General features: G+C 39.0%; 1 protein-coding gene across 5 annotated transcripts in view; it reads right to left on the reverse strand.

Annotated features, from left to right (window-relative positions):
* Positions 1–2,462: 2,462 nt before the first annotated feature.
* The window catches only part of arid3a (AT-rich interaction domain 3A), a 46,767-nt gene continuing 21,667 nt past the window's right edge, over positions 2,463–27,562 (reverse strand). For 4 of the 5 annotated variants that reach the window (XM_012960732.3, XM_012960721.2, XM_012960735.3 and 1 more), the window contains exons 4-9: positions 14,899–14,971; positions 12,970–13,153; positions 12,309–12,559; positions 11,710–11,967; positions 10,381–10,473; positions 2,463–9,724 (exon numbers count right to left, since the gene is read on the reverse strand). In XM_012960732.3, coding sequence (XP_012816186.1) covers positions 9,573–9,724; positions 10,381–10,473; positions 11,710–11,967; positions 12,309–12,559; positions 12,970–13,153; positions 14,899–14,971 — 1,011 coding nt within the window. In that variant the 3' untranslated portion in view covers positions 2,463–9,572. 5 annotated transcript variants of the gene reach the window in all.

Raw genomic sequence — 27,562 nt, forward strand, 5'->3', positions numbered from 1 at the left:
AGTCTTTAGACTTAAACTGCAGCTACCAGGAGCAGTAAAACCCACAGCTGTATTTCATTTGGAAACGTTGTAGATGAAATTTATATACAGCGAATTCCGTGGGATGAGGCTTAAAGGGGCCAAATCAAAATTTAAACTTTGTTCATTTAAAGGTGTGTAATGTAACTATCTATATAGCAAAATAAAGATTTAGGGTTGCCAGGTACAGAGAGCACATCTAGTCTGCCCTGAACCAAAAAACAGGAGGGGTTTATGTATAAGGCTGGCTTTATTAATAGTGACTAAATTAGGACCATTCTGGTAGGGGCCTCTTGGACATTTATTTCATGCTATCCCAAAACAAAACATAATTTAAAGAAAAACAGGTAGGGTGAACCAGTGGGGTGGCGATGGTTAGTTACTAGAAATTCACAGCAATCGGAAGATATGGAACTTTGCCTTGGCCCTCCATTGTTAAAAAGAGAACAGGGCTTATTATGAACATAATTAAATTAAAACTGACAAGTTTTATCTGGGTCAAGTAATAAAAGAAACAGAGAAAATAAAGCTACTACATGTGTTGTCCTTGCAAATTAGATAATTAGATAACCAGAGTTCTGACACAGGGTGCTTCATCGCCTTGCAAGAAATTTTCACACCCCACACAACGAAGCTTCTTTTTAACATAAGTTTATTTTGTTCATTTTAAAATATCAAAATAAGGTGTAGATATGTAATTACTTCTGCTTGTTACCTAGTCACAATTGACAAATCGGCCAGCAATATTAAGGTGACTGACTCAACACTGCAGACTTTATGCATTTTGGAAAGCTGGCTAAAACCAGAAAAATTAAATTCACCCCCAGCTTACTCTTAAGTCGTCAATCATGTGGGCTAGTTGACGGACAGCTCAACAGTGAGCTAGGAAGGCAAACAATCTGGCTACCAACCCTCCAACAATAAGCAGCCAATTGGCATCTATTGCTGTCAGGATGTATCTGCCAATAAAGGCTGCCTTTTTAAAGCAAAGACAGTTCTTTTCAGTTGGGGAAGCCAGGCCCCCAATGATAAATAAACATTTCTAAACATGGTACAGCCGGCCAGCAATTAAAAAAAAAAAATTATTGCCACACAGATTATGGTGATTCTGGACATGGGGCTCTCATCATTTAAAATGACTGCCCATGGGCAAATTATTATATTTTGACAAAACTACCTTCAGACTTTGCCTTCATGCAGCCAAATGCAGATTTAAAGGGGTAGTACACCTTTAAATTTAATTATGAAAGACATTGCTATTCCAAGAATTTGCAATTAATCCATATGTATTAATGGTTGTAGTTAAGTTATTTACCTTTTTGTTAAGCGGCTCTCTAGTTTGACATTTCAGCAGCTATTCGGTTTACCAGGCAGTGGTTTAAATGAGAGACAAGAATATGAATAGAAGGCCTGTATAGAAAGATAAGTAATACAAAGTAACAATAAAAGTGTAGCCTCACAGAGCAAAAAAAGAGTAAAGCAAATAATCCAGAAACTATAAAAAAAATAATGAAGACCAACTGCTAAGTTTCTAGGAATTGGGCATATAACATACAATACTAAAGATTACCAGTGTCAATGCAATGTTAATATTGTTTAAAATTGTTTACATAATTGTGTATGGAGGCTTGAAATTTCGGCTGATATCCACATAATAGATATTGGCTGGTTCAGGGAATGGGCAGGGTTGAAGATGTTTTCTGCCTAGACACCATGTTGGCCAGTGCATTTACAGTAGCAGCTGAGGGGGTTCAGAGGAGCCTCGGTTGTGGTTCATGATGTTCTGATCTTTTGCACAAATGATTGAAGCAATAGAAAGGCCCCTTGTACTCTCTCTGATCTACAATCCAGTTGTCTGAGAACACAGCCATTCAGACTGTTTACGACTGCCTTTACAGGTTTCAAGTAGTTTATGGTGGTTAAAAAGCAAGGTTTGTCGCCTTAACCCTTTAAGGCTCTGGCACACAGGAAGATTAGTCGCGACAAATCTCCCTGTTCACGGGCGACTAATCTCCCCAAATTGCCATCCCACCGGCAAAAATGTAAATTGCCGGTGGGATGGCATACGCGGCAGCGCGATTTCAGTGAAATCCCGGAAGTGCAAGAGCCCTCAAGGTTAATGGCACACAGGGCTGTTTCAGGTGGTAAATATTGGGGAAAAAAAGCTAGATTACTCGCATAGAGTAAAGGTAGCTCTAACAGGTCATGTGTATGGTGTGTTAGTCTGAATGTTGGGGATGCCAGTAACTGTAGCCTACCTAGAGAAGCCCGTGTGCTTGCAGTCACTCAAGAGAAATTCATGGACACTAGGAGAAAGTGCCATTTCTGGCATAATCCGGGTACAATGCTGATGCAATGCCACTGTAAAAAACACAGTCTAAAAAGCATTTGGGATAATCCTCCATTCTAGGTAGACATGCCAAAAATAAGGAGAACAAGCCACATTAAAAGAAATTTGTTTAATATTTCCATCCAGCTCAAAGTTACAACATTTTTTTTGCCTCTTTAAATATTCTGAAGTTTAAATACAATCTGCATAATGTTATAAAATGTAAACTTTCAGGGTTTTTTTTTTTTTTACCATTTTAGTTTTTACAACATTATAATATATTTATAATCACAAGGCTTTAAAACCTGAAGGATTGAAGAAAAAAAAAACAAAAAACAAACAAAAACAAAAGAAAGAAACCTGTGAAATACAATTCCAGCTTTGTGAGTGTTGATACCCACACAGAGTTCTGAGGTAGAGATATGACATTCCTGAGTTTAACCCTTTTTGCTCCAGAAGGGGCTGCAACATATTGCTGCACAAAGTGTTCCAGGTCCTTCTCGCGCAGAAGGGGTAACTAAATGATTTGCAGTTTATTGTTTTCTTCACCACTAAATTCTATAGCCCTGATGTATGCAGAACAGGAGAATACCCCCCTTCCCTACCCCCCTCCCCTACTTCCATTAAATCGGGTATGAACAAGGCTACAGGACGAGGTGGTGAAAAGTTTCCTACATAGGATTTCACTTTTTTTTCTTTTTTCTTTTTTTAAATTCAGCAGAATTCTCCCTCACCCAAACAAAATAATTACATAACACATTACTAAAACTAATGAAATCAGCCCTTTTAGCCCCTAAAATACAAACAAAATACAAACTGGGAAAGCAGGAAGAGAGATGTGCACATGAAATCTAAGTTCTCCTAGCCAGGATACAAAACGCTGCTTAGCAATGAATTGCTATAAAAGGCATTGTATGCATCACAAAATATAGCTGTGTGCTAACTATGGTGCTATAAAGGCAGAATGCAGTCCTTCAAAAAGATCATAAGTTCCCTTAGGCAACCCTAAAGATGGAAATTGAAAATAGGTGTCAGAAAAACCACCCAAGCCCAAACAAAAACACATTTACTAGTCAAGTTTATTTTTAATATGAATTGATGCTACCAGTTCACCAACCTTAGGGCTACAGCACACATGGCATTTTATTACAGAGACACAAGTCCCCAAAGTTCCCCATAATTTAGCCTTCAAAAATTTCCTGATAAAAATCCATAGTGTTGCAATAAGCTGCCTTTACATGGGACACATACAATGAACCTAAGTCATGGCTTCATCTATTTCAAAGCAGTCAGACACAAAGCATTGTCAAAACATCCCTTATTAAAAGGTGGCTCACCGTAATCATAGCCACTAATGTCAGCCATTAAAGGGGCAATATACACCTATGTTTAAACACAAGAAGTATAGATGTAGGCTGTGTATAAAAGTCAGATTTCTTGTGTAAAAAAAAAAAAAAAAACCACAACAAAACCCAATATTATTTTAATGCAGGAATGCCACATTTCCAGAAATAATGAGCGCTATACAAAATCCAGGCTAATTCGATTGATTTCAGGCCAGATATTGGTCGGGCGGGCCCGTCGGTAGTGCCCATACACGGGCCGATTAGCTGCCAAATCGGTCTAAGGGGCAGATATTGGTGCCCCGTGTATGGGGACCTTTAGGTTTTCTCTCCCAACTGTTCTAAATATATATATATAAAAAAAAAAAAAAGGTTGGTGGGAGAAGTGTAAATCCTACAATGTTACATCTCTTAGCAGATAGGTGCAAAAAACTAGGAAAATCTCTTAATTCATTCATGTTGCACACCGGATCTATATATTGCCCCTTTAATAATCCCAGCTAGCAAATTAAGCAGATAACGAACGCAACTGCCTGCCTGAAGGCATGCAAAGCAATAGCCTGTTTCATGCAAATCATTGATCATATGAGAAATAATGCTTACAAAAACAGGGAAAACATTGAAGACCAGTGTAAACTGATTAAAAAAAAAAAAGATGCACCTACTTCATGAAGGCTAATGTCTTTAACGTGTAGAGAATAAGGTAATCTATGTAGGGCGCTTTAACTTGTGTAAGAGCAGTGGGTGTCTACACACAGAGCAACGCCAATTGGTTTGCACAGGCAAACAATGAAAATCCTTTTTCGGCATTATTAGGATTAAAGAAAGGAGTAAGCCTTATCAAATCACTGTGCTCAGTTCCTGTCAGTGCTATCACGGATTCAATAACTTCACACAAATGAACATATTGGATGAGTGAACACAGTCCCATGTAGATGTATGTTTTATCAACTGCTGACTGAACACACGTCACTTTCCTTCTTTACTTCTGATTGTTCATGTGGTGGTTCTTAAAGTACACAAGAATAACTATTACAATTGGGCGCTTACACTTGGTAATAAAGGAATGTTTGTCTGGGCGTGAGCTATTTTAGACCATGATAAAGTAATGAAACAAAAATAAAAAAAAAAACACAGCCATGTGCTCCAGCTGGCAAAACTACATGACCTAAGTCACAGCTGACATTTATTATGATATTTATTCCAAATTCTTGTTTGCATACAAATATATACCAGGAGTGTTTTCATACGAAAATACATTCAGTGGCTAATAAAAAAAAAAAAAAAATAAAACAAAATTGTAAAGGACCAATAAGAAATGTCCATGTGCATTTACACAAAGAACAGGCACTTAAAAAAAAATGCAGCGTAATTTATGTAAATATTTCGTATTTTAAAGAAAGCAAACATTTACTTTTTTGGGGCCAAAGTCATGAATATGCATAGTCTTATAAGGTGCTTCACATATTTCCAAAGGGAAGATATAAGGAGTCATTTATAAGACAATATGCCAAACGTGACTTCCTCTTTGCAGAATTGCTATAGCTTTCAACTCTTATGGGCTCATTTTTGGAGTTTGTTTTTATAAATCGAATGAACTCGTATATTGAACGGTCACTTATTTTCTAAGGATAACTCGTTTGAATAAAAGGAAATCTAATATCTCCAATTTTTAGAGTTTACGAGCTATAAAATCTTGAAAAATTCCAGTTTGAGAATATGGCTTGACTTTGCCCATGACAACTCCCATCGACTTGTATAGAAACACGCAAGCTTTTAGAAGGCTAGTTTTTACATTCAAGTTTTCGGGTTTTTTTGCACTTGAATAGCAGACATTCGAGTTTTCGAACCAAAACTCCAATTTGTGTTTAAGCGCAAAAAAAACAAACAAACAAAATCTCAACAGTTGATAAATCAGAAATAAGCAACTGGTTAACTACATATAGATTCTGTGCATACTACATGATGATGAGACCAGAGAGGATATCATGTAATCAGATTTTTAGATGAATTAATTGGATCGGTTTTGATCATTCTGAATTCATGGTGGACACAGATTGAGCTATAGGATAAAGTTCAGTCGAGCAGTTTCTTAGGCTCATGGCACGCAGGTATTTAAGATGGCCGTAGACCTCTCACGCAAAACCATGAACAGCTGCTCCAGTAGGCAGGGATCTTGGAAGTGATGGCGCCATTTGATAAGTGCATGAATAGGAATTAGATGACAGCAGGCAAAGGTATTTACAGTCATTGTAGTTTAGTGTGCTGCTGCATTCTTAAGTTAATGTGTGTCACAGCCCTTTAGAAGCCTTCCAAATAATTTTTTCAACTGGTTTGCCAGAAGCAGAAGCTACTAATATTTGTTTGCCCTTTAACACTAAAACATCACATCTACTTGAATCCATGTTGGCACTGACAGGGAGAAAGCTATTAGAATATGATCGCATTTATCTAAATACATTATTTTGGGTGGACATGAATGGACTGCCCACACCTTAAGATGACAAAATGACCAGGTTGGTGAAACTCATACTGTTTAAAATGACTACTCGCGCTAGTAAAAACAGTCTTAACACAGGCTTGTTTCCAGAACAGGTAGCACAAACAAGTAACTACATTAAAGGGCATATCGGGAAAAATGGTTATAAAAAGAGGAAAAGAAACACTGTTTACACCGCCCATCGCCGTGTATAAGGCTCTAAGAATTTAGCACTTCTCTTCAAGCCAGCATATTTACACTACCAGCTTTATTAGATTTACAGCTGTGAAGGCCTGTGTTTCTTTAATGAAAAGCTGAATAAACATTTTTTTTTGTAAATGTTTAAGCAGAAACAATCCAAATGTCTCTACTAGTCAAGTCATAGGCAACCTTTGGCACACCAGCTCTTGCAGAACCCCAAAAAATGGAAAGCTGGGTAAAACTATTCCAACAGAGCTGAAGTTCTGAAGCTTGCCTGTGCCAAGAGCTACTTACCCCTTGTCCTTCCTAAGAAATAAAACAATGTGCTAATATCTAATCTGTCAAATGTGAAAGTTTAAGCAGCAGACAAAATCCCATTCCTGCAGTATGAGAAGTGAAGCCAGACAAAACAATCTATTCCCCTGAGTTATAATCTGGCCCCTCCACAAACCCATGCAGAGCAAGTCATTATATACACACTATATTATATTTTTATATATATATTTATATATTATAGAGAATATTTCTTTATTTTACTATCCCAAACCCAATTTTAGGGCACGGACAGAAAAGCAGCGAGAACATGAGAGAAAGTAGGGCAGCGCACACCCTGAGAGTTACAGAGTCCCTACATGACGCACCCTCTCTCCTTATTAGGGCACACACAATTGGGAAACTAATTCTCTATCATACCTCTTCAGCAGTTATGCTCAGACGGGGACTATATAATAAGGCCTCTGTGACTTGTAGAAATTCATATTTTGAGTGTTTTTGCAGAGATTTACTAGCATGAGGGAGAAGGAGATGGCTAGCCCTTAATAGGGGTCAGTAATGCTTAAAAACAAGTTCTGTAGAATGACCATGTATATACAATGTAAATTACATGAAAGTATGCAATCATGTATCCATCTTTAGTCTAGCATTTTAAGTGACCCACACCCCACAACTGCGCACACTGGTGCTTTGAGCAATTATTGTAGACAATGGCCTACTCACTTTATTTCCCATTGCAGTCAGTGGAAGGGTAATCTGCGGAAAGTCACATCACTGATCAAAACATCCATGTGCCATAGCTTTAAATTAAAAGTTCTCCCTAAACTGATATTACCTCACAAAATGTCACTTTATTTGCCATGTTTAAATGCATTGTGAACCATAGATCCATGATTTTGCTTTGTAGGCACAGTGATTTCATGTATCAAAATGTTACTGAACTGCTCAAGTATTGCACATTAACAGGGAACACACACACTTTCACCCCTGGAAAAAATCCAATGCTCTGCTTCAGTGGTTGAACACAGAGCCACGGGGCTTGGCTTATAACCAGGCAGAGAAGCTTGCCTTGTTTTATATTCTTAACTTAAAAGTGTGCCTCTGTTAAACTGTCTACCAAGATTACTAGGCAAGTTTATGGATTGCTAGGTGGTGTGCAATGCAAACTTGGATCTTTTGAAAATGTTGATCCTTCACTCAATTTCCAGCCAGTTAAGTGGCAGCTCAGATGACACACTACAGAGGCAAAAGCAGCAGCCAGTCTGGAGGGGTCTTGGTGATCAGTTTGGACATTTGGACAATTTTCATGTTAAAAAAGTTTATGACAAGGTAGTCCTCAGATGAAAAAGCAATAATAATAATAATAATAATAATTTGTGGATTGGCTATTGCTTTCTTATAGTAAAAAAATTAAGTTATCTTATTTGATAAAACAATGGCCCTTTAATTCTCTGTTTCTTAACACTGGGAGCCAGGATGTTGCTGCTTCAACCAAGCATGGTGGCAGTTGTAGTCGAGCAAGATCTGGGGATTCAAGGCTAAAAAAACAGGTGACTGCACAAATGATGTGCAATGTAATATCCTAAACAGACCTTTTAACAAACCTGTCTCAAAGGGCAGAAAATGTAATGCCATGAATCCCAACAAATCCCAACATTCCTTGGCAGCTAGATGGTTACATGCTTGATACCCCTGTTACAAAGTTTGAATTTCCACATGGGAACACCATTTTAGAAGGTTGCCATAACAAAATAGCCCTATGTTCAAGTTGTAAGTAAACAAGCTTGATTTTAAGCAGTACTGACCAATGACCTATTTGATGAGGTGAGTAAAAGTTAAGGGCTGTATAAGCTGTATAGATATTTTTTCTGTCAGATTTTACACCTACTGTAGGACATCAGTCTCTCAAGGGAAGAACACAGATGTCTCAAATACCCACAGTGACTAGGAAGTGGGGAGAACAATAACAAAAGTCCAAGCCAAAATGGCTGGCACACATTGTTTTGCACTCAATTGTCACTCCACAGAAGCAGACCTCAAACATCCTCCAAGGCCTGTATCGTCAGGATTCAAGATGAACTTGAGGCAGGAGGCTTAAATACAGATTAAGTAATACAACCCCAGAAAAAATAACTGCAAAATCAGAAACAAAGAACAACCCGCTACCCGACATGGTACTCGGGTTTTTAACCAAACGATATGACCCGTATAAATATTGCAAAGGTTGGTTTGAACGGAATGGTGGAGGCTATAAAGGTTCAGATGCTGCCTGAAACCCAAATCTTCTGGCAACCACAAAAATAAAATAAAAAACAAAAAACACATTCAGTGATCTACATTCCCAGCTGCCCCCAATAACATTCCGAGTCTGTGGAGGGGTGGGAATGTCAGGACTCACATGCCCATTGGGGAGACGTCTTAGGCACATCCCACTTTGCTGATATTCAGTGCCTCTTGTAAGTCCAAAGTGGGGGGGGGGGGGGGAGTGGGGGTTACAGAAATATCCCATTTTTATTTTTTTTTTTAAAGTTTTTCTTTGATTTTCAGAATAAAAGGCATTTACATGAAAAAATCCATACCCCCCTTGTTTTTCCTATTTAGATATTAAAAGTTAAAAGGGAAAAAGATATTTGCATGTGGATGGATTCCGGAGCGCAGCTTGGGATGAAGGGGTAGGCAGTGTGGTTTTGGAGGTAATATAAAATATATTTTAATTGCAGTGCAAGAAATGAGGTATTTGTGTTTTTTTTCGCTTAGGGAAGAGATTTCTGACTGATTCTGCGCTGGCTCAACCTAGCCCCCACCTAAAAACACCCCAGCACTGCGTTCCGGGAGCTCCCTCCTGCGCGGAGTAATAAACCTGAGTGTGAAACAAGGAACAATTCCAACATTTTTGGCGTCAGCTGTGTGAAGATTTGGCGGCTCAATGTCAGGGAGAAGGATTGTTAGACGTGGGCGCCGAGGGGGCTGGGGGGGGAGCAGCTTGCGAGGTGCTGCTGCCTCCTCCAATGCTGCCAGTCCGGTTGGAGCTCCCCTTGCTAGTCCCAGACGCTGAGGTAGGAGGCTGAGCAAAGAGCACACCTGTGGAACACAAGGGTTGAAAGAATGTTGAGGCAGACTACACTGCAAGCTGCATACACAGAGAAAGTGATAATAAACATATACACACACATATATACATATACACACACACTAAAAAAAACATTTAAGAGTTGTAGAGCTGTTCTCCCTTAAACCAGTAACCAATGCTTTCAAAAAGATTTTCTTTTTCTGGAAATTCTGACTGTACGTTATTAGGTATGTTTATACAAGGAGGCACTTTATAAAGCCTTGCACACCTAGGAAGGTGGAGGCAGAACAGGAAAGCCAAGGGGGAGGGGATCTGGTTGCAGAATTCCATCAAGCAAAAGGTGAGCACAAGATGGGGGCTGGAATTTAAAGTACTGCAACATACTAAAGGTGATCTTATGCAACCTGTCATTTACAGCAAATACTGCATATTTTTTATTTATATATATATTTTTTTTTTTTTACACAAGTCTCAAAACTCTCACTTGGCTTCAAATTGAAAAAAAAAAAAAAAAAAAATAGGAATTGACAATTTTCCCTTTGTAGTCCAATATAGAATGCATAACACATCCCACTGATTTTATACCCTGAGAAATGTGCAAGTGGGGGAGGTCACTTAGTAAGGTACGGTTACATCCTACACTAGGGTCTGACCTACAGTAGCTTACCTGTGTACACAATACCATTTAGCTCCACGGACATGCTAATACTGTTAGTTCCATTGGTTGTGAGGTTCACTGCAGAGTCTTGTCTTCCTTCAGCTGAAACCAAAGTTAAAGGGTTGTGTGAGACTGCAGCTGTACTACATTTGTTCATTTGCATGATAATCATAAGGCTATAACAAACAATAATCCCTTTATACCAAATATAAACTAAAAACAAAAGATCTGTGAAAATGCCTGTCACATTACAAACAATGCAAGTTTGCATGTAATGTAACAGGTGTTAGAATAGACCTAGTTAGAAAAAGGGCTTTGCATAGACAAAAAGGAGTTCAAATGAAAGGGTTGAGAGTTAGAGATGCTAGTATGCATAATTAAGGGATATATTTATCATGCTGTGTAAAAAGTGGAGTAAAACATTACCGCTGATTTTGCTCATAGCAGCCAATCAGATGCTTTGCTTTGATTTTCTAACTGTTGAAATCTAATTGCTGATTGGTTGCTCTGGGCAACATCACCAGAAATGCTTCACTCCACTTTTTACACAGCATGATAAATATACCCCTAAGTGTTCATCTCCCCAGTTTTGCATGTACCTGCAACTGGATATTCAAATCTAATTAACTAAGGCTCCTAAATCATGATTGGCTAGTGCGAAGTCCTCAAAGGATACAAATATAAGGCTAATGCCACACGAGGCGTAGGGCGGATATTTCTGGCAAGCGTAAAAGGAGGATATCTTTACACAAAAACTAATTTTGCTTAAAATTACATCTTTCATTAAGGTCCCCATACACGGGCCGATTGTAGCTGCCGATATCGGTCCCTTAGACGGATTCGGCAGCTAATCGGCCTGTGTATGGGCACTACCGACGGGCCTGCCCGACCGATATCTGGCCTGAAATCGGCCAGATCTTGATCGGGCAGGTTAAAAAAAAATCTAGTTGGATCGGGGACAGCATCGGCTTATTGATGCGGTCCCCGGACCGACTTTGCCTATGCCCATCGTTATAATTCGATCATTTGGCCCCAGGGCCAAACAATCAAATTAGCCTGGATTCTCCCGATATCGCCCACCCGTAGGTGGGGATATCAAGAGAAGACCCGCTCGCTTGGCGACATCACCAAGCAAGCGGATTGGCCCGTGTATAGGGAGCTTTATGCAATTATTCAATTTTATCAGATGTGGGAGGAACCAGAGAACCCGGACAAACACACACAAGCACAAGTAGAACATAGACTGGTTGCAGGTGGTGCCACGACTGGAAATGAACCTGCAAGGCAGCATTTCTAACCATTGCAGAGCTGTGCTACCTCACTTCTATGGAATATTACCTTGACTGTTAATGCGAATGTTCATGGGTAGCTGTGCAGTCATTGCCAGGAGATTGTGCTGGATGGCTCGCTGCAGTCGCTGCTGCTCTTCTGTACCCAATGCCATTTTCTTTTCTGGGGGCTCTCCAGATTCAAGCTTTTCTCTGAGTTGCTCCAGAGCAGCTGCCTGAGCAGCTACTTGTGCTGCCACCATAGAATGCCCAGCTAAGGAGACTGGAATTCGCGGTGGAACTGTCAAAGAGATTGGGGAGTCCTCCTCTAAAGGAGATGGTGACATTTCAGTATTTTGGCACTTGGCAGATCACTGGTTATTATGCAACAATAATAAAATAGCCTAGACAAAAACACAGAATGTACACAAATGCAAGACACTCAAGGATGTTTCTCAATCATAATCGCCATGCTATGTGACAAAAGTGATTTAGGTAATTATAAAATGTGTTCAAAAAATATCAATATACACAAATGTATGCTACAGTGTGTAATTACAAAAAAAAAAAGTGAAAACAGCACAAATTATGAAAAATCTTAACATTTTATAGGTCTGTACTGTCAATGCAGTCTGACCAAAATCTCAATTAACTTTTATATTGACTCACCTTTTTTGATTTTCTGCATGGATGAGAGAGAGCTCCCATTTGTTGCAACACCCCCTAGTGACAGAGCAGACACTTGTAACTTGGGGGATGAAAGCATGCTTGGGGCACCACTTGGTGAATATGTGAATAGGGAGCCCCCAAAGCTTTGCCTACGTCCTTCCCTCCTGTTACTGTCAATGGCAGCCTGCAGTTCATTGGGATTACTAAGGCCTCTCTTCTCACATTCATAGGGATACAAGTACTTCATGTATCTGTGGGAGGGGGGGAAAGTAAAGTCAAGCTTACAAATAGCTGAGAGCTTTTAAGTCTAAAATATATGACCTACTTATATTCCCTCTACATATCTACATACATATACAAAGTTATAATTCATTATAATCATATTGCTTGCCTTGAGCAGAACTTCTACAGTTACAGAATAGCTCAGTGTTTGTTGATTACAAAGATTTAGGTAAAATTTAAATAAAAGTAAAAGGAAGGATAGCTAGACTGATTCTTCAAATTCAGGATTTATAAATACATAAGTAATGGTGGATGGGTTTCTATAAAGCCATAGTTAGAAGTATGACAAAAAAAAAGCCTATATCCCACAGTTTTCAGTTTGTGCCAGTTACAATCTACCCACTCATGCCATACTGACCCCATATCTCTGTATACTTACTGAGTGCGCAGTGTAAAGGCTGCACTGGTGATTGAAGTTGGTAGATTCAAGCCTTTAGTGATCTCTCTCCACAGCTTTTTGTTAATAACTTCCACCAAACCACCCTTTTCTGTCACCAGGACATACAACATGTAAAGATCAAGGACCTGCTTGGCCATAATTGGGATCCGATTCACAGGGGTTCCTAAAAAAGTGGTATATTAAGGATGTAATTTCCCATTTTCACATTTATTTAGTGTCTTACCTATAACATTATCAGGCTGAACAAATCCAAATCAACCATGTTAGTGCTGATGCAGTGAGAATAAAAATAGTGCACAAGATATCTCTGAACCTCTCTTAATGGATGTCAGTATATACAGAAGTGGATGACAAACTAATCTAGGGAGCAGCTGGTGACACCACTCAAAAGAAAATCATCATTAATCATTAAAGTTTCATTGTAACAAGACCAACCAATTACAGTGCAATGTGAAGATCTCACTGTTTATACAGAAAGTATTCACACAAATTGACTGGGTCATTTAAATGTCGGCTAAGACCAATGGCACACTCTACACTAAGAGAATATGCCGAGTGTACCTTTGGTCTTAAGGTGTGATGTGTGTTGAATTGGCCCGTTTGTCAAGTTGTTTCTCCTGTCCTGAATTTTGGTGCATTAGAGACTCATTATCTTGGGGTAATTTCCAAATTGAAAATAACTGTGCACAGTATCATGCGGACAATATACTTCTCTGCAGGCTGAGAAAAGCAGATCCAGGTACACAGAGTGAATTTTTGACCTGAAATGCACCCTCATTTTTAGGCCAAAATAATCTCAGTGTAGCTGCACAACACCATGGCCAACACCATGCCTGCCAGCGGAGTAACAAATATGTGGAAGGGAGTGGATCAGTTTTTCTCTGCCTTTACAGAAAATCTGATCATCCAAATAGTGTAACCTTAACCTAGTGTATTAAGCTAAGTTTTACACCAACAAATTACTATCTTAATTGAAGATACATGTGCTAGGTAAAAGTTACAGGTGAAATATGGATGTAGTAAGATGAAAAGGCAAAATCATTTACAAATATAAGCAATGGAGGAAAAAAATTGAAAAAATGCTACAAAAAGGTCGAACGAGGCTGTCCAACTGGAGGCCCACAAGCCAGATGTGGTCCTCCAAATGATTTCTATGCCCCCAGTGTAATTCAACTCCACAGACTTGCATGCTTCAAACAACCTTTTTGGCTGTAACGTTCTAGGGCAAAAAATATAATAAACAAAAAAACAACCAGAAAATCATACAAAAACATTTGTAACAAAGAATCAGAAATAAAAAAAAAAAAAAAAAAACACAAATACAAGAGTATTGTAGAAATGATACCTATATTGGCTAACAAAAATACATTGCAAGCTTTCGGAGCTCTAAGGCCCCTTCATCAGGCAAAATACCTGATGAAGGGGCCTTAGAGCTCCAAAAGCTTGCAATGTATTTTTATTGTTAGCCAATACAGGCATCATTTCTACAATACTCTTGTATTTGTTTTTATTTTTGACACTGGCTAACATGGTACTACAGTTTTTGTTTTGTGAAAGAATCAGAAGAAACTCTGGATGGTAGAGGTGTGACACTACAAAGGTCTGCCCCTAACAGCAAACAAGTTAACCCCTCCCATCCCAGTAGCTCAGCTTATTCCACTAATTGCTCTGTTGATAAGGACAATACCCTTGGGGAGAAAAAAAAAAAGCGGGTGGGGGTCTGGAATGCTGCATTCCCAGGTGGGTGAGAGATCAGAGAGTGCCCTTAGCTGAAATTCCTACTGCCTCTTCTCCTCCCCCAACTAATGTGAAGTAAACAGAAAATTTAGGCGACTAAAAAAGTTCAGTGTTTGATCTTATGATCATAAAAAGTAACCGACATGTACAGTAGCAAGGGCACATAATTACCTCTTTTCTGCATAAAACTAAACAGATCGTCCAGAAATTCCTTCCTTTTAGGATCACCATCCAATTCATAGAGCTGTGTAGGGAAAAAAGTCATGTTGATGAATGTAAGCTGACCAAAGCAAAAACATGGGTAACAAACACTATAAAATACCCTATGGGAGACTTGGAAACATGCAATGAAGAGAGGCAGTTGGCATTAGAAATGTTAAGTTGTCAGGTTTTTATTGTATTTTCAAAAAAAAAAAAAAAAAAAAAAAAAAAAATCAATCGTCTAGTATAAAGAGCACACATAAGCGGTCATAATAAAGACATAAATGTTCTGAAATGTTTCTGGAGGCTACTGGCACAGTGAATAGAGGTGAACACATTAACATCTGTTGCTACTGGGAAAAGGAAATTAAAACGTCAAACTGAACGAATGAGTAAGGCAGACAGATCCCCTGGAACGCATCCAGCATCTGTCAGCATGATGTAACCTGTGGGGGATCCCTCTAAGTGGAACACTAAGGGTGTGGGGGGTTTGTAATGGAATGCCGCAGGGATGCTGCTGGGTCTCATCCATATACACCAGCTGTGCCTCCTGTGCGTGGCAATATGTAAGCAAATTTACGGATTGTGGTACCTGTAACCACTATACTGGCACGTTGCCATCCTAAACAGTGTTGTCCTGCCAGAATCTCTGTTTACTCTTTTACGTATCAGAATACAGCTTTGGGCGATGAGAGATTGTGTTTAACGCCTTTTCAGCAAGAGCACAGATTTTCCCAGCTTCTGGTGTACTTCCCAGCACAGTAAGAAATTAGAGCTAAGGCAGCATAACAGAGTGTAGCAATTACTGTTAACTCTCTCAAAGGCACAAACCTCACTGCAATACCATTCACTGTTCTGTCAGTAAAACCTTACAGCAATGATCCCCAAACAGTGGCTCGTGAGTAAGATGGACATTGCTCAGTGCCCCCAAAGCAGGTAGTTATATTTGAATACCTGACTTGGTGGAAAGTTTTGTTTGAATAAAAAGATTTACTACCAAATAAAGCCCCCTGTAAGCTGATAGTGTGCATAGAGGCTACCCAATAGCCAATCTTAGCCCTTATTTGGCACCTCCATGAACTTTTATTATGCTTTTATGTTGCTCTCCAAGTCTTTTTTCCATTTGACGGTGGCTCACGATTATAAGAAAGGTTGGGGAACCCTGCCTGACAGTATGCACTCCTACTCTTATGTACAGTAGCAACTAAAGAACGAAGATCCAGCAAAGCCTGATCACACAACACATTTGTGGAGGTTACAAGACTCTCTAAAGAGTTTTTTTTTACTTCACTAATCAAGTCAGACAGATTGTGTACAAATGGAGAAAATGTAAGACTGTTGTTACTCAGAAGTGGTTGACCATCAAAGATAACTCCAACTGCAAGGTGTGTAATACAAAAGAAGTAATTTCTAAACAATGGAATATTAATGTTCATGAGTCCACAATCAGGAAAAAACTGAGCAGCAATGGTGTGTATGGCAGGGAAGCAAGGAGAAAGTCAATGCTCTCCCACAAAACTACTGCTGACCAATTACAGTTTACTAAAGATCATGTGGACAAACTAGAAGGATACTGGAAAAATGTTTTGTGAATGGAAGACGAAATAGAACTTGAGAAAAAACTTGGACTTATAGAAAAAAAAACACTGCATTCCAGTATAACATTAACCCGCCTGTGAAACATGGTGGTGGGAGTGTTCTGGTTTGGGCCTGTTTTGCTGCATCTGGGCCTGGATGGCTTGCCATCATTGATGGAACAATAAATTCTGAACTATTCCAGAGAATTCTAAAGGAAAATGTCAAGACATCTGTCTGAACTGAACCTCAAGAGACACAGGGTCATGCAGCAAGACAACAATCCTAAACACACAAACCATTCCACCAAAGAATGGTTAAAGAATAAAGTGAATGTTGTGAAATAGCCACGTCAAAGCCCTGATTTTAATCCAATTGAAATGTTGTGGAAAGACCTAAAGCAAGCAGTTCATGTGAGGAAACCCAACATCTAAGACCTGAAGCTGTTCTGTATGGAGGAATGGGCTAAAGTTTCCCAGTCTCAATGTGCAGGACTGATCAACAGTTACCGCAAACGTTTAGTTGCAGTTATTGCTGCACAAGGAGGTCACATCAAGTACTGAGAGCACAATTCACTTACTTTTGTCACATACATGTTTTGGTTTTTTTTTTTCAATAAATACATGACCAAATATAATAATTTTTGTTTAATTTGTTTAACTAGGTTTTCTTCATCTATTTTTAGGACTTTCAAAATCAGATAAAGTTTTAGGTCACATTCACATAAAATTACATTTTATAGGGTTCATAAACTTTAAGTGAATATATAAGAGCCGATACACACATTAAACCCCAGTGTGTTATGGGCTGCCCAAAATAATGATTACCGTATTTTTCGGACCATAAGACGCACTTTTTTTCCCCCAAAAGTGGGGGGAAAAAGTCCCTGCGTCTTATGGTCCGAATATACTTTAAGAAAATGTTTTTACTTGCCCGTGTGGTCTCCGCGCAGGGCCCTCCTCTATTCACCGGCGCTTAGCTGCGGCGCTGTGCGCATGCCCATACGCATGCGCGTCATTGTGCATGCGCACAGCGCCACAGCTAAGCGCCGGTGAATAGAGGAGGGCCCTGCACGGAGACCACACGGGCAAGTAAAAACATTTTCTTAAAGTATATCTGTAGGCTATATGCTGGTACAGATGGGGGCAATATGTTGGGTGCTGCTGGTACAGGTGGGGGGAAATATGTTGGGTGCTGCTGGTACAGGTTCGCTTTTAATGCACATAAAATATTTTAGGACAGTATTTGTTTCAGAATCTTTTTTTCTTCATTTCCCTTCTCTAAAAACTGGTGCGTCTTATGGTCCGAAAAATACGGTAGTTCTGCATTTCCCAGAGTTTCTGTGGTATGCATCAGAGAACACACTTCCCATACATATTTAACCATTTGCCTTAGATTTTAAAAATGGGGATTATTATCTCCACACACATAGTAGAACGCCCATTTAATGTTTTTCAGGGGGCCAGAATAAAGTGTAAAATCTGCTTTATTTGTTGTTTTTTTATATACTTGAGCATAGGCATTTGTTCTGCAAACTACTGTTGCATTCTGACAGTACTGTAAACAATATATGAACTCTAAAGAAATCAAAGGCAGTGGTGGCAATCCTTTTAAAGTTTTGAAGGCAGATATGGGCATTCTAAGCAGCTTTGGGTGTTCTCGAATTTGGCAAATGTATCACATACCTAATAAGACTTTAGAACTTTCCTAGGGCTCACATACTGACTTGCCCTATGAAGTGGGTGTTATGTTATTCTGCTATTAGGCTAAAAAAAAAAAAAATAGAAGATGACTAGCCCAACAGTCGGTTTCCATTAATAAAACAAATCTCTACATTCCTTTCTTATAACATTTAAAAGCAGAAATAGTCTTTTATTCCAGGAACAGCGTACTTTCCCAGGATAGGGGACTGACTTACAATAAAAGAAAGCTTTCGGCCATGTAACCGCTCCTCCTCATGTCACTCTGCAAGCTCTGAACCGTACCCACCCTTTGGTAAAGCCAAGATAAATAAAAGATGAGAATGGCTATATAGCACTTCCCTTGGATTAATTATTTAATGAGTTGCTGCCGCATCAGCCAAACGAGGGGGCGGGTGTCAGAGGGAAAAAAGGAAAACAAAGGGTGGGGAGCGGAGTTTATAAAGGAACAGAGGAGAAATGCAATATTTGCATTGTTATATTATACAGTACTGCAGGAAATTATAGTGCATTACCTTAATTATAACAAAAACTAAAGAACTTGTCATACAACAAGTCTTCAAGGAGAATATATGAAGCATTTTTGTACACAATATATTACAGTTGTTATGCTGATTTTATACACAGGATAACCAAACATTAATTTTTTAAACTAAAAGCCCATTGAACAAATGCTCAGTTTCAGACAGAACGCGGGAAATAGGAAAAAAAAAACCCCAAAAAAACAGAAGTACAGAGTGGGAGACACTAAGGATTATGAGTGAAGGAGATTTAAAGAACTATATAGGGATATACAGGATACCGAGAAGGCTGGTACGGGGGCCACATGGAGGAAAAAATATCTAAGAATTTATGTTTTAAAATTCAGGTAAGGGATCAGTTATCCAGAAACCGGTTATCTATAAATTATCAAGAGAGTCACATTTTTTAATGTTTAAAGGAGAAGGAAAGTTACAATCACTGGGAGTGCTCGAACGTTGGGCATTTCAGAGTGATTGTAATCACTTACCTGACACCCTGGGCCAGTACTCCTTTTAGCAGAAAATTGGACCGGGACGGGGTCTGTGTAACTGCGCAATCTCTTCTGTTTATATCTTTGATCTTCCAAATTCCTGGGCCGGCGCATACACAAAAGGGTGAAGATGCACCCTATTGTGCTTTTCCATCTACTGCACACACACAAATGATGCGAAGACAGAAGCCTCAGAAGAACACTCAGTCACAGATACCCTGGCCCGGTGCAGTTTTCTGCTAAGGGGCACCGGCCCGGGGTATCAGGTAAGTGATTAGAATCACTGGGGCGTGCCTAACATTTGGGCACCCCTCAGTGATTTTAACTTTTCTTCTCCTTTAAATGTTTTAGTAGCACCGGAGCTGTAAACTAAAGTGAAAATTTGCATAGAAAAGCAAATGCATATGATTTCATTTTTTTTTGCAAATTTGTAAGGTGTTTCTACATTTTAATTGCTATTGAAGTGGTATTTTCTGTCCTACAACTCTATAGCTGCACTGATGGTCCCCACTACAAGTACCACTGAAACAATACAGCAAGTCAACTCCCCTCCAGAAACATTTCTCACAATGCCTTGCATGCTTGGAGATTTTCTTTCACAGGCCTGTTAATCGCAGAACAAGCAAGGCATTGCAGGAAATGTCTTAGCTGCAAGAGAGCCAACTAATTCCTAAATGATAACTGTAGTCAGGAACAGCAGTGGAGGAAATAGCAAAGGATGGAACATTAGTGCTTTCAACAGCAATTACAGTAACAAATAACACTGCTAATTTTGATTGATTTTAATGAATATCGAAAAGTTCATTAATCCAAACTTTCAAAACAGAATGAAGGCATTATGATGCATACCAAAGAATTACTTTTTCTGAAAAACCCTGGTCCAAAATATCATGATCATAAATGTCATACTTGCTTATCTAAATATAAATGTGTGACTCCCACCCCAGGCCTCAAGTTAAGTCAAGGGGAACATGTTAAAACGTGTTTTAAGATCTGCATTTGCCTTCTCAGAGAATGCTAGTTGAAAATATATGCTCATGATTAAAGAGGTTGTTCGCCTTTTGAGTAAACCTTTAGTATGATGTAGACAAATTGCAATTTCTCTTCATTTTTTATTACAGAGTTTAAAATTTTACTTTTTGTTCCACAGCTCTCCGATTTGGAATTTCAGCAGTTATGTGGTTGCTAGGGTCCAATTTACCTTAGTAACCAGGGAGTGGTTTGAGGTGGTGACTGATAGATGAATAGTGGGGTGGCTAAATAGAATAACAATAATAAAAGAGTAGTCTCACAGAGCAATATTTTTTTTTTGCTGCTGGGGTCAGTGACCCCCATATGAAAGCTGGAAAGAGGCAGAAGGCAGCAAATAATTCAAAAACTATGAAGGATAAAAAAAATTACCAATTGAAAAGTTAATTAGAATTTTCCATTCTATAACATAATAAAACATTTAACTTAAAGCTGAACTATCCCTTTAAGGGATAATGATAGCCAGGATGTTATATTATAAGGCCACTGAGATCTTTAAAAATATAGTGTAAGAACACTAAAATAGGTGAGAATTGTCCTCCTTGTGTTTTTGTTGATTACATTGCTATGTATGTATATTACTTAGTGCAAATTATGCACACAGCACTGTACAGCAGTTAAGCAATGTGATTTTAACAATTTAACAGAATTTAGTGTACTATGGCTCTATAATAAAAATTGTAAGACAGGGTTAATGCATTCTGACATTCCAGCTGTTGGAAAGTTATAACGTATGCATAATATGGGGTTGTGATAGGCAGAATATACAGGAATATCCACTCCTGCAAAAGTTGTTGCCACCATCTATGATGGCTACAAATGGCATTAACCAACCAATCCCTAAATTTGCCAAATGCTAAACAGAATTCAAGAATTGCACATATATGCTAAAAAAAAAAAAAAAAAAAAAAAAAAAAAATACATTCCAAAGCCTGCCTTCCCCATTATCTAACTGACTAAGGGCTCTGGCACACAGGGAGATTAGTCGCTCGTGACAAATCTCCCCGTGTGCCAGAGCCCTAAAACAGGCAAGTATCCAAAACCAATACACTGAAACTACCGAGCATCCACTATCATAGCCAGATTAACAAGGTGATTGCTCTGCAATTAAAAATGCAATTCTGAAAAGGACAGGGCGTGGCTGATAAATGTTGTGTAACATCTCTGATCAGATTCCAATGTAATTTAACTACAGATTAGCCATGTTATGTGCGATTGTTTGCCCTGGGCACCACAGGCTTGAAAAACTCCCTGTTCGCAGGCGACTAATCTCCCCGGGGAGATTAGTCACCCGAGACTTGGGAGATTTGTCGCAGGCGACTAATCTCCCCGTGTGCCAGAGCCCTTAAGGTGGCCACACGTGGAGATTTTCGACCGATTGCCGCGCGAAAGATCGTTCCTCCACTGACGTTCGGGGCTGAATTGTCAGATATGGAGTTAGAAACAATAGGTTTCGTATGATATTGGTGCGTGTATGGCCAGCTTTACCTGGTTTCTAAATTTCATTCACTCTCTGGAGGGAAGGGTATTTTATATGTTGTTTTTTGCACAATACTTCAATGGACAAAACAAAGCTGCATATTATCCCTGCAACCTATTAAAATGTATTGTATTTGCCTTTTTCTTCTCACAAAGCCCCTGTTTCACACAGGTCTAGCAAGTTTAACTGCAAAAACATCACACAACATACCTGGGCATGTCTGACTGGATAAATGCATGAACAATACATTTAACAAAATGCACTCAATATACAGCCAGAAGGTCTTCCAGCATTTTATAACCCCCAACCCATGCATTAAAAACATCTTTATGTTTATGACATCTGGCCAGGGGGAAGTGGGAAGGTATAGTTTAATATTCCTGCTATAAGCACACTCAGCTCAGTACAAAAGCAGATGATATTGGACTGTGGCGATTATTAATTTATGCAGTTTGTGCTAGAACACAGAGCACAGGAAATGATCTACTGACCAGTTACTGAGTATTACATGACTATGTCTTAATGTTATCAAAGGACTGAATATATTGCATAGGATTTTGATATACTAGAAGCAAAACTACAAACACTTTACTCTTATTTGCAATTTGCAACAAGCACCTCTCCCCTTTAACTGAAAAAAAAAAAAAAAATGCTTCCCCCCTCCATCATATCCTTTATTGAAAAACAATGGCTTAAAATAGCTAACTGAGTAAGCTAAAACACATACAATTTTGCTTACATGTGAATTCATAGACAAACTGGCTTAAAGCAGGAAAATAACCCCTTCTTGCCAGTTAGTGGTTAGAAGACCTTACCCAATACACATGAATAGAGCAACAGAAGGCAAAGTAGAGGATGGCATGAAGAGTATGAAGAACTTTTGGTTTTTTTTTAATACTGTTTCCTTTACTTGTTTTTGAGGAGTTCTTATAAATTCTAACTGTCACAAAAACATACATTTGTACTTTAAAGGAGAAGGAAAGGCTAAGTCACTCGGGGGGTGCCAAAATGTTAGGCACCCCCCAGTGACTTTAATCACTTACCTTTTACCCTGGAATGGTGCTCCTGTGAGAAGAAAACAGCACCAGCCCAGGGTACCTGCAAGTGTCTCCTCTTCCTCCTTCAGTCTTTGCGTGCTTGCTCATGCACAGTATAGTGAAATGTCGAACTTTAACAAAAAACTTGGCTTTTTCACTCTACTGCGCATGCACTGGCCCCCGGATTTAGAAGACAGAAGAAAGAAGGAGAAGGAAACGTTAGGCACCCCCCAGTGAGTGTATTTACAGGGGTTTGTGCCGGCTGCACATGCACAATAGAGTGAAAAGCCACACTTTACCAAAAAAGCTGCCTTTTTCACTCTACTGCAGGTGTGCAGGCCCTGGATTGCAGAGAAAGATAAGAGTAGTAAGAGGATTGCTTGCCTGCATGTACCCTGGGGCTTGTGTGGTTTTTTTGCTAACAGGAGCACCGGCCTATGGTATCAGGTAAGTGATTACAATCACTGGGCTGTGCCTAATATTTGGCACCCCTCAGCGATTTAAAATTTCCCTTCTCCTTCAGGGCAAAGACACAGATGGCAATTAGTCGCCACAACTTTTAAAAATTCAGTTGCGGTGACAAATCATGCCATCTGTGCGTGACCATTAGTTCACTGTGACTTTTTTGAAAAGTTGCGACGACTAATCCACCCGTGCAGCTTCACCCTTAAAAAACAGTATTCACTGAACACCGCTTCCCTTAATTTTTGCCCGAAATTGGTTGGACAGGCCGACTGGTGGGCCCCATACATGGGCCAATAAACTGCTGATTATGTTGGCCCGTATGGCCAAATTGAGTTCACACCCATTTGTAATCAACCTAGCAATACAAACACAGAACTACAGAGGACAACCCTACCTAAAGACATCCAAATTAGATCACATTTTAAACTTGATGCTGCCAGTTTTCATACATTTTATGACCTAGGCTTGCATTTTCTCTCAAGGTCTGAAAGTTGCCAAAACAATTAACTGGGCTGACTCAAATGCACAGACTGTCTGGATAAACTACCTGTGATCATGTTGCCGCAGGTTAGTCACACAAGCAATGTCCACCTGTGACAACCATACCTACTTCCTTTTCTTATTCCATTGCAAAGTTGGTCAAACCAGTCAGTTAATCTGAAAATTGGCCTGTGTGGGACCACATTTAGGGTAGCCACACACTGAAAGTTGTGCTTGCTTGGCCTCATGATTTGGTGAATAAAACCAGACTGAGCTATTTATTCAGCTCATGGGTCGATAATATTGCATAGGCCCATGAGAATGACTTAGGCATAGACTGCATACACTACTTAATTGGGGGTCCTTAGCTTTACTATCCATGGTTTCTGCATTATAAAATTATCAATTCAATTCATTTTTTTTTTTTTTATAAAACGTATCCAAAATTAAAGAATTGGGGAAGGGGGTACACTGTCAGACTGCATAGGTCTAATTCTCTTCTCATTGTCACCACTTCAAATTCATGTATACTCAGGATCATTACGTCGTATAGTACGTGAGTGTTGTTCTGCCCTGTGCTGAGTGAGCAGGAGTTACTGTGCAAGCATGAACACAGGACATGGATATCCAGGGACATGTGACACTAATAATATGAATTCCAGAGCTGAGAGTCACCCATAGTTGGGGGAAGGGATTTGTATAACACTAATGGAAACACAACACTGAACACAGCCTAGTCACTGAATAACAAATGGACACACCATTACCCCCCAAAAAATAAAAAATTAGTCAATGTAGGAAGTACATTTTATACCTAAAATTACAGACTGTACACAAAAAACGGTTTCACATTTGAAAAGAAATCTCGATACATCAGTTTTGGCAACAGCATTTTGTAGTGAACAAAAGTGCTAATCTGTATGTGCACAAGAGAGTCAATTGTTTCTGCAATGATCACTGCGATAACAATGGTGTATGGTATAGTATTTACCAACTACATACTAGTTTGATCAGATACTGGTTCTCTCTTTTTTTTTTGTATCTCTTTGTAAACTTTGTGTTTTCCATTGCTATGTCCACTAGCTTGGTTTTTTGAGAGGAGAGGTTTAAAAGGATTTGGGTCACTGTGTGTTAAGTCTGTTTGGCTGACCCTGAGGAAGGTCACTGCTACTGACCAAAAAGTTAGGTTAATTTAAATGACATATACACCATTGTTTTAAGCCCTGTAATGCAGCAGCATTTGGGTATCCCACAAGCCTGCTATCTTGCCATGACTTTGCAAACACCTAAAAACTTCAACTTTGTATTTGTTATTTAATATGCTGCTGCTTTTTGTGTTCACCTTTTCTAACAATATAATCAATTTTTTTTTCCCTTAGCAGACCCAAATTAAGAGAAGTCAGTCCAAAATGGATTTTTATTGTTACTTTGTTTATTACCTCATATTATATAAAACAATTTTACTGTATTCATGGGACCATGAGGACCTACCCATGGACCCATATTTGGGTTCTGACCCAGTGGTTAATAGTCACTGTTAAGGGCTCTGGCACATGGGGAGACTAGTCACCCGTGACAAATATCCCTTGTCGCGGGCAACTAATCTCCCCAAAATGCCATCCCACCGGCGAGAATGTAAATTGCTGTGGGATGGCATACGCGGTGCCGCGATTTCCCTGAAATCACGGAAGTTGCTATGGCGTATGCCATCCCACCGGCGATTTATTTTCTCGCCGGTGGGATGGCATTTCAGGGAAATTAGTTGCCTGCGACAAGGGAGATTTGTCACGGGTGACTAGTCTCAGTGTGCCAGAGCCCTAAAAATTTACCTAGTTTATTCAACGTTTAATGGGGCTTCAAACAAAAAGATTGTGTGTGGGTTTGCATACAATACATGTTATGCTTATTTATAACTACCCCTTTCAGTGCTAGAAAATCGGTAGCAATTTTAAAACAAGTAATGCAAAAGGCAGCACTAAGTGTGAACATAAATATACAACAACAAATGATACAGTTACAAGTTACAGAGACAAACAGATGCATAACATGGATGTATGTTTTAAACTGCTTAGTGCAGACATTTAGTCTGTAAATGTGATCACTCCTTAGTAAGCACTTTATCAAAGTAATTACTGCTCAGTGTTTGGGTCCTACTGGGATATTATGCATAAGCACATTGTCCTTCCCACTTAACTAAAACCAGGCAGTGCATCTTGTAGGTCCATGACTAATGTCCACACAGGAAATACTGTATCTATAGTTTCTGCACAGATTTTTCCTTTGCAAAATTCATGATTTGGGGCAGTGAACACTTACTACGAATAATTGCTAGATTGTGGTAATGTTGTGTACTACTAAAGGGCAAAAGTACATGCATTGCTTTGTCTTCCACAGGAGACTGTAGCTTATGGGAAAGGCAAAGTATCTAAAAATACCTTTAAATTCAGTAAAATGGGTAACACTGCATGTAACTCACTTAACATGTGGCATTCCGCCTTAATCCTGGGAAAATGCCCTCCATGGCCATACTTCTGTAATTGAAGGCATTTGCAGAGCCTAGAGTGCTATGTGTGCCATCACCCTAACGCTGTATGTTGCATTAATGCCACTAATTAGGCATTAGGCACTTTGACAAGCTAAACAGCAAAGCAAAGTAAGCTTTAACAGGTACGGTCAACAAACAAAGGATTAAAAATATGTCATGTGTAAAAACAAAATATATGTAGTATTGCTGGAAAGCAAGTGGGAGAAAAAAAAATAAAAAAAAAAAAAGCTTGTGTTTTTTTCTGAGGGTGTTATCTAGGGTTAATGTCCCTTTCCATTATGGCCATTTAAAAAAAATGCTTGGGATTTGAAATATAGGGGGGTTAGATAAGTTCAACATTTTTTTCCTGGTCAAATATCATAGTAACCCAAGGTTCCCTTTAAGGTGAGTAACTTTAACACAGGTATAAATAGTAACCTACAAGAGCTGAACAATGATTTAAACTGTAAACTCTTGCTAGTATGGTCCTCTGATCCTACTTTTTTACCCTCTAACTCTTGTTTGTTATAAATGAATGTAAAGCACAAACTTACTGGCACCATATAAATTATGATATTACATTTTAACACTTGCTTCCGAAACAACCATCTTAAGTTTTATGAGAGCAAACACAGTAAAATGGCATTTAATTAATTCAAAATCTGTTCTGAAGCATGCAAAATGTCTGAAAAAGCCCCAGACCTCAGGGGGGCTTAGGGAAGACAGCAGGCACCATTTCCGGCCTCTGTTATTCGGAGCTTTCTGAATAATGGATTTCCATAGAACAGATCCCATACCTGTATAACTATGCACATACCACCCTGTACCATGAAATTGCTATGAAGCTGCTAGTAGATACTGTAAACCACAGTGACCAGTGCCCATTTCTGCTGAAGGAAAAAAAGCTCTGAATGTAATACTATGAAAACTCATTAAGCATAAAATATAAACCACACCATTTCTGGGGCTGCTGAGGTAGTCTACAAATCACAGGTCTGTACAACAAAAGGAGGACATCAAGAAATTATACAAATATAACAAGAATAATGCTTATTAGAGACTGCAATCAAGGGGAGTCTTTATTTAAGATTCTTTGCCTTGCAAAGATGATTCAGTTTCACTAATGTAATAAAATAATTAAAAATAAAGCTTTAATGTAATACTTTTGTATAATACTAAGAAAGAATTATTAACACTTATCTGGTAACAAAATGTTCCAATACGCTGTCATGCCTTGGCCACAGGCCAGAGTACACTGAACGCTTAAAATAAACACAGTGATATGACTGTGCAGCACTCGGACTACTTAGTAAATAGATGCTGCCGTTCTAA

This window comes from Xenopus tropicalis, chromosome 1 (assembly GCF_000004195.4).
Source record: "Xenopus tropicalis strain Nigerian chromosome 1, UCB_Xtro_10.0, whole genome shotgun sequence".
In the NCBI taxonomy this organism is placed as follows: Eukaryota; Metazoa; Chordata; class Amphibia; order Anura; family Pipidae; genus Xenopus; species Xenopus tropicalis.